The sequence below is a fragment of the Dromiciops gliroides genome, chromosome 6 (assembly GCF_019393635.1).
Source record: "Dromiciops gliroides isolate mDroGli1 chromosome 6, mDroGli1.pri, whole genome shotgun sequence".
NCBI lineage: Eukaryota > Metazoa > Chordata > Mammalia > Microbiotheria > Microbiotheriidae > Dromiciops > Dromiciops gliroides.
Genome location: NC_057866.1, coordinates 17,610,586 through 17,618,688, shown reverse-complemented (window position 1 = coordinate 17,618,688; position 8,103 = coordinate 17,610,586). Strand labels below are relative to the sequence as shown.

The window sequence follows — 8,103 nt, the reverse complement described above, 5'->3', positions numbered from 1 at the left end:
TAAACCACTATGCTACCCAGTTGCATCTCCCTTTCATTTATAACATCTTATATTTTATGTTCCATGGTCCCTATTGGTTCAGTATTATATGTTCTAAAATCTTTTTCAACTGTGACATTCTGCTTTCTATTTTCCAAGATTTCTTCCAGCTCTAGGTCCTATAAAACAGGACTACCTATCCCCTTTTTATCATTCCTTTTTTAATCCTTAAGAATAAAACTCTCTGGGCTCTTTCAAAATGTGTATAAAGACTAAGGGAAGAATGACACATACAAGACAAAGAAGAGAGAACAATGATTTGAACTTTAGGAAATCTGGTTTATTTCAGGGAAACAAAAGGAAGGGGAAAAGACAAGCCTCAAATCAAGCTCTCCAGTGGCATCATGGCATAGGTCTTGACTGAATTCTTCAGTGGAACCAGCTCAGTAAGAGCAGGCAAAAGGCAGGCGACGTCTGCATGGGGCTCGACGCCAGTGGCCCCCTATTAAGAAAGTTACTTCTTCACATTCTACTTCCTATCTATGTCCTCTAAGAAACTCCATTGCTCATTCATGCACAGCACCCTCATTCCGTTCTTCCTCACAGTGACCCCAGGAAAGCCTGTAGACCTCTCTATCAGAGAGACTCTTAGGCATGGGATTCCATTGAATAAACAAACCCCTCATTAGAGCTACCTCCCATATTCCTTAGCTTCCCATCCCATAAGGTTTCCTGCCTCCACCACCCAATTGCCCTGGGGAACAGAGTATGAGTCATGTAATGTGGTATAAACAGGAACTAGATAGGAGAGGTTTCTCTTTTGCTCATTTCCCCTGTTCTACCCCATCCCCCAGGTAGCCTTGTTCCTACTCACCTCTAGTACATAAGGCTACACAACAGCCCCCACCACGTGCAGGTTGGCCTGCTGCCCAGTAAGAAAATGTCCAGCTACTCCCATCAACCCACCAAAATCTCTTCCGATGCTATAGATCAAATGCGAAAGGACAGGTCAGGTGCAAAGACCATGAAATTGAGTTTCACACATTGAGTTTCTGAACACCAAAGCATTATGGATACCAGGTCAAAACAAGCACCTATCTAACAGGGCAAATATTGACAAGCCAAACCCACTAGGAACCAAAGGCATCCTTCCTTTGGCCAAGCCCACCACCCATCAAGGGAACATCATTAGAGCTATCTCAAAGGCAGGTGAATAAAGGGTGCTGCTGTGGCTAGGTAGTCAACTGAGACCCTTTAAAGAGAGCCAGGGTAAAGAGGTCCATGCCCAGAGTTATTCTCTGTTCTCTTACCCTGCCCTTGATTCTGCCTCCAATCCAGATCTGGCCCTGGTTAATTCCACGAACTGAACACTGGATGCGGGAGTTGGTGTGGGAGCTGTGGATAGAGACCAGATTTCCCCGATAGCAACGTCTGCAGATCTTCTGTAGAGATAGAAAAGAAAAAGAAGGAAAAAGGCATGAATGGGGAATCCTTCTTGTTCCTAAACTCCAAGGCCTCCATGAATTTGGGGATAGCAGGTTTCAGGAACACCCAAAAAAAAAAAAAAGGAATAGGAGGAGGAAGAGAAGGAAGAAAAGAAGAGAAGGAAGAGAATGAAAAAAAATGACCTATGTGTAAAGCCTTACAGTTTACAAAATGTTTTAAGTACAGTATTACATGAGACTCTCAGAAATTCTGAGGTAATAATAGTTCACATTCCAATTGTTCTTTAAATTGTTTTTAAGAAACCTGGGGGCAGCTAGGTGGCGCAGTAAATAGAGCACCGGCCCTGGATTCAAAAGGAACTGAGTTCAAATCCAGCCTCAGACACTTAACACATACTAACTGTGTGACCTTGGGCAAGTCACTTAATCCCAATTGCCTCACCAAAAAAAAAAAAAAAGAAAGAAAAAAGAAACCTGTATCAATTCATAGCTAAATTGACAGTTTATTAGTGTGTCTGCTTCCTCACAGCCCTTCCAACATTTGTCATTTTTCTTTTTTTTCTAACTTCACCAATCTGAAAGGTGAGGTAAAATGCCAGAGTTGCTTTAATTTTCATTTCTCTTCCAGACAGAGAGGTAACAGACTAAATATATAGAATAAAATATATATTTTTGGACCTTGTCAATGTGAGAATTTGTTTTGCTTGACTATGAATCTTTGTTAGAAGGATTTTGTTGGGTTTTCTCCACTGGTTCAGGGAGAAAGGAGAGAGAAAAATATTTATTAATTGAAAAAATGTTAATTAAAAATTAAAGATAATTTCCTATCTATGTGGCTATAGGCAAAGCATCTAACATCTGAAAGTCTCAATTTTTTATCATAAAATGAGTATACTAATACACATAGTACCTACCTCCCAAAATTATTTTAAGGTTCAAGTGAAATAATTTATGTAAAGCACTTTATACCCTTTAAGGCACTATATACATACAACTCATCATCATTATCATTTCTTCATAACAACCCTGAGAGAGAAGAAGGACGGTTTAAACAGTGTTGTCCTCATTTTTGGAAAGAGGAAATTAACTTGATGCAATAAAGTGATTTGTCTAAGCTCATACAACTAATAAATGACAACTATAGGTCTCAAACTTAGAGTAGCCCTCAATCCAGGGCGCTTTCCACTCTGCTAATGATCAGATCCATTAAGGTAAACTTAATGCTATTATTTCAGCAATAAATCTTTGAGTGGTAATGTGCAGAGAGCCTGGGATGGAAGTCTGGAAACCTGGCTTTTAGACACAGATCTGACACTATCTGTATTATCTTAGGTAAATAAAGACTTCTCTAGATCTTGGTTGCTTTTGTCTGCAAATTGAGGGGGGTTGACTAGAAAATCTTTAAAGTCCCTTGCAGCTTTGGCATTTTCTGTTATTATGATTCTAAGAACATTTCTGGTCCAATATGTCCCTTTTCCTTTTCTCTTGCCTTACCACTCCTTTTCCAACCTCTAGCTTTACCTCTGTACTTCATCATGGAAAATGAATGCCCCCAAAAGATTAATGAACATCTTCCTTCTTTTCCCACTCCCAAGGGTTTTGTCCCCATCTTGTTTTCACCCACCTGAGCTCTTCTGAATGTCCTTGGCTTTCTAACAATCAGGAACCGGCAGGTCTTACATCCTGGGCTACCCAGCATATGGACTACATCCTCTTCCTTTGGGCAAAGGTTATCATCTTCAGCAACTTCAACCTCCGTCCCTTCATCATCTTCTTCCTCATCCCCTGTGGTCAAGTTATCCTCTTCCTCTGGAGTCTCTACCTCCTGAGCTAAGGCCTTTTCTCCCTCTGATGCCTCTAGCTCAAGAGCCTCATTTTCTGGGGATGAGAAATGGAAAGAGTACTGGACTGAGAAGCGAAAGGCCAAGGTTCTAGAGTCAGTCATCAATTTGTTATGTAACCATATACAAGTCATCTCCTCTGGGTCTCAGTTCCTCAGCCATAAAATAATGGATGTGGACTCAATGATGCTAAAGATCCCTTTCACATCCAACATTATTGTTTTATAAAAGGTCCTTTCCCTTCAGTGCCTTACATAGTTCTCGAAGAACATGATTCCCTTAATACCATGGACAGTTCCCAAATCTTAGCACCTCAGTGCACAGTCTCACCTAAGAGGGGAACCCCAGGATTCTTTAATGTAAGGGTCCAGAAGCTGAGCTCTGTTTGGTACAGTGGAGAGAATACTGGCTTAAGAGATACAAAGACTTGGATCCAAGTCCCAGAACTGTCATTGAATAATTGTTTGATCCTGGGCAAGCCATTTTCCTTCTCTAGACCTTCATTTCCTTATATGTAAACTGAAAAAGGTCAGCCAATCTGAAATATAACATCTCTTCTGACATTCCTTCCATTTTCTAAGTTCCTTCTCATCAGTAATACTCTGCCTTTTATGTCGCAAGGTTTCTCCCAGCTTTGACATTCTAAGTCTAGGGGTATCTGATCAGATCTGGCCTGACTGAAAATCTGATTCAGGTCAGCTATGATACAAAGGGTACAGAAAGTAGTGAGGGACAAAGAGAAAAGGATGAGGTCTGGGATTTGGGGGAGCAGGAAGATACTTACTCAGATGAAGAGAAGAAACTGTGCCCAACAGGAGAAGTGATAAGATGAGAGGTAGTTTCATCTCTAACAGTAGAAAAGGAGTTGCTTCTCCTAAAGTTTCTCTTCCAGAAGCAAAGGTCCACAGTGAGCTACCCACAGGCAGGGAAGACCTATAAAAGGGAAGAAATTGGACAGGGAAAGGAGAAAGGAGAAGGCATAGAAGTGAAAGATAAAGATGAAAGAAAAGAACCCTCAATCCAGCTCCTGTTCTCCAAGGGTAGAAGGAACACTTTCTGAGTGTTATGTATACTGGACAATGCTCCAGTCTTCTCTGTAAAGTTGAGAGAGGAATAATGGAGGTCACAGAAGAAGGGAAACAGGGAAAGAGGATGGTGGCAAGCCTAGTAACTCAGTAAGTAGCTCAGCATGGGATTTAAAACTTATAAGGCATGTTTCCTTCTCAAAACTCAGGAAGGCAACCTGTATCCAACCACATGCTCCTGACCTGCTTCCATTTCCATGACTGAGGGGAGCTCCAATGGTCACATGTAGTTTATAATTCCAGACAAGATGGAGCCATGAAAAAAAAAAATAAAAGAAAATAGATGAGGAATGAAAGGCACTGTAGCTGAAATTAGAAGAGTGTTTATTGAGCCAGGCTTTGCCACTTATTGGTTGTGTGACTTTGAGCAATTCACTTGACCCCTCTGAACCTCATTCTCTTCTTCTGTAAGACTGGGATGATCTAGTTTTGTACAGTGGCCACAAGACAACACATATGAAATGCTATATCCATATTTGCTATTGTTATCACCTTGGTTCCAGCCTCTAAAAACAGAGAAACTTCACCTGTAAGGGCTTAAGGAGCCCCATGATGAGCCAAGGTACAATGACAAAGAATCAGAAACTTTATAGTGTGTTCCTTCATTAAGTCAAAGAGCAGTGACTGGGGCAGCTAGGTGGTGCAGTGGATAAAGCACCCTGGATTCAGGAGGGCCTGAGTTAAAATCTGGCCTCAGACACTTGACACTTACTAGCTGTGTGACCCTGGGCAAGTCACTTAACCCCAAGTGCCTCACCAAAATAAATAAATAAACAAACAAACAAACGAATGAATGAATGAATGAATAGATAAATAAATAAATAAATAAAGAGCAGTGACTAGGACTTCTTTCCCCCCCCCCCCCCAAGAATATTAAGAGGCTCAGCAGCTCCTTAAAGAAAGCAGTGCTTTTAGGAAGATCCAGTGCTAGCCTTTGGATTCCATTTGCCTCAAGCAAAGAGAAACTCACCTCTTCAGGAAAGCAGGGATGAAGACCAGATCTTCATCATTTCTGTGAGCCTGCTTGCTTTTGATGGGGTCTTATAGAGGGACATTGGAGGAAGCAGCCAATGAAGAAGAGATTGCTGCAACTCAAGGGAGGGAGATGAACTGATAATGATTGACTTTTCACATCCCTTCTCTAGGGCTGCCCATCACCCAGCCGATCCCCTGCCACTTGCCCACTCCAAGAATGATAGAGATTGCTCTGGAAATTTCCCTATGTGTACACCTGGTATTCACAACAACTCTCTGAAGTATGTAATGCTTATATGAGTATCCCCATTTTACCTATGAGGAAATTGAGGCCCAAAGGGATAAAGTGATAGCAAGTTTGATACAAAGAGGGCCAAATTTGGACTCTAAGGACCTGAGCTAGGATTCCAGTCCTATCATGTATTATTGGTGTGACATTGGACAAATCATTTAATCTCTCTGGTCCCCAGTTTCATCTGTTAAGTGATAAGGTTGAGCTAGATTAGCCTCAAAAGCCCTTTTGTAGCCCTAAATATATGATCCTATGACTTTCCCAGGATTATGCAGCTAAGGAATGGCAAATGTTGTTGTTTAGTCATTTTTCAATTGTGTCTGACTCTTCATGACCCCCTTTGGGGTTTTCTTGGCAGAGATACTAGAACGGTTTGCCATTTCCTTCTACAGCTCATTGGACAGATGAAGAAACTGAGGCAAACAGAGTTGAGTGACTTGCCCTGGGTCACACAGCTAGTAAGTGTCTGAGGCCAGATTTGAACCCAGGAAGATGAGTCTTCCTGACCCCAGGCCTGGTGCTCCACCTGCCTGCCTCAGGAGGGGCATAGATGGGATTTAAGTCCATGTTTTCCCTCACCCTCACTGTAACACATGGCTACACAATCCCTCGCCTTCAGGAGCTGATTATACAGTTAAGGAACACAGACTAATAGACATGAGATACTGAAAAAATCAGTGTGGTGATAAACCTAATTGTAGAGTGAGTCTTCAGAGAAGGAGTGATTTATTTGAGCTGGGGAAGTCAGGAAAGCTTATCCAGGAAAGAAAAGATTAGAGCTAACCCTTAAAAAATGGATCAGATATGGATGATGGGAAGAGAATGGTGGTGATGCCAATCCATAGATTTTTTTTAAAGCATGAAAAAAAAGCATGGAAAGGGGGAATAAATCATAATCCACATGGCTCACATGGTCTTCATAAGGAGCCAGGCCTGACTGAAGTCAAGAGACTATTACATGTAGGAAAGAAGTGGGAAATAAAAGTTAGTGAAGTAGCATTCTTCAGAGCCTTAAAAGAAAGGGAGAGGACTTGGGAGTCATCTTGCACTTACTAGTGTGTGACTAAGGGCAATTCATTTCACTTGTCCAAGCCTCAGTTTTTCCTATCTGGAAGATGGAAATGATAATATTTGTCCCACCTATCTCATAGACTTGTGGTTAGGAAAGTACTCTGTGAATCATAAAGCGCTATATAAAGTTCTAGATAATGAAGATTGTGAGGATGATAATGACAATACAACACAAGTGGTGGTTCCAAGCCAGGAATGAGAGATGTGGGAGGGTTTCTTGACACAGAACCAGATTTAGAACAGTTTTTTTCAAAGAATCGCTATCACTGATGGATAACAGAACCCAGGAATTTTAAAGCTGTAAATAGAACATAGAACTTCAGAGCTAGAAGGGACCTTAGAACATAGAATGTTAGAGTGATCTCAGAATATAGTATATAGAATGTCAGAGCTGAGAAGCACCTCAAAATAGAATAGTAGAGCTGGGATATGTTTTAAAATATAAAATATCCATACAGTGAGTGATACCAGATCATTAAGCATGGAAGAGAAGAGCTAGAAGAGACCCTAGAATTTACCTTACACAACCCAACAAGGTCACACAGCGTAGTAATGGCAAGAAACAGGACTGGAAACCTAGGTCTCCTAACTCTTCTCCATACTCTATGATCTCACTTGCTTATGTTGGGGATGGGGGGAAACCAATAGGATCTTAAAGCCACCTAAGCATACACTCAAGTCACAAATCTACCAAATTAAATAAAGATGTAGAAGAATATTTCCATGAGGTCAAGGTCAAGGCCTGGATGTACATAAGGATGGGCTTGGAGTCAAGCTGGAGCAGAAGCCAAGATGAGAAGATTTGGGGGGAATACTATACAGCAAAGAGAGACAGGGAGAAGGTGACATGAATCTCTCTCTGCAATTGGAAGAGTCTTCACACCCAACTTTTTGCCTTCCTGAATGACTCCATCTTCCTTCTCCAAAGCTCTGGAAAGAAGGAATTTCTCCCTAATCAGAAAACAGTTGGGACCAAGGTCAGAGCCCTATTCTCACAATCCTGGCCTCTATCTGTTGGTCTTGGCCAATGTTCTGTGGGTAGGAGATAAACTGTTAGTGATAAAAGAGCCTCTGGCCTCCCTAGGGAGCCAGCTGCATAGGAGATAGCAGCTTTTTCTGTTGTTAAGTGAAAACCTCCCCTTATTCCCCCACAGACTTCCCTATTTGGGTGTTCAACTAGACTTCCATGAGTGTTCCATTATGATGACGAGGAGGAGGAGGAGGAGGAGGATAATAGCAACTTTTTTTTTTTTTGCGGGGCAATGAGGGTTAAGTGACTTGCCCAGGGCCACACAGCTAGTGTCAAGTGTCTGAGGCCAGATTTGAACTCAGGTCCTCCTGAATCCAGGGCCGGTGCTTTATCCACTGCTCCCCCTAGCTGCCCCTTGATAATAGCTACTTTTAAGGTTTACAAA

The 8,103-nt window shown here is 41.7% G+C and overlaps 1 protein-coding gene across 1 annotated transcript; it reads right to left on the bottom strand.

The window, feature by feature from the left end:
* Window positions 1-297: 297 nt before the first annotated feature.
* LOC122731369 (bone marrow proteoglycan-like) lies at window positions 298-5,429 on the bottom strand. Its single transcript, XM_043971422.1, has 6 exons — window positions 5,321-5,429; window positions 4,050-4,198; window positions 3,049-3,302; window positions 1,290-1,421; window positions 854-962; window positions 298-481 (listed from the first exon to the last, which is right to left on the bottom strand). The coding sequence occupies exons 2-6, from the start codon at window positions 4,108-4,110 to the stop codon at window positions 423-425; spliced, it is 615 nt and encodes a 204-aa protein (XP_043827357.1). The 5' UTR covers window positions 4,111-4,198; window positions 5,321-5,429; the 3' UTR covers window positions 298-422.
* Between the last annotated feature and the right edge of the window lie 2,674 nt (window positions 5,430-8,103).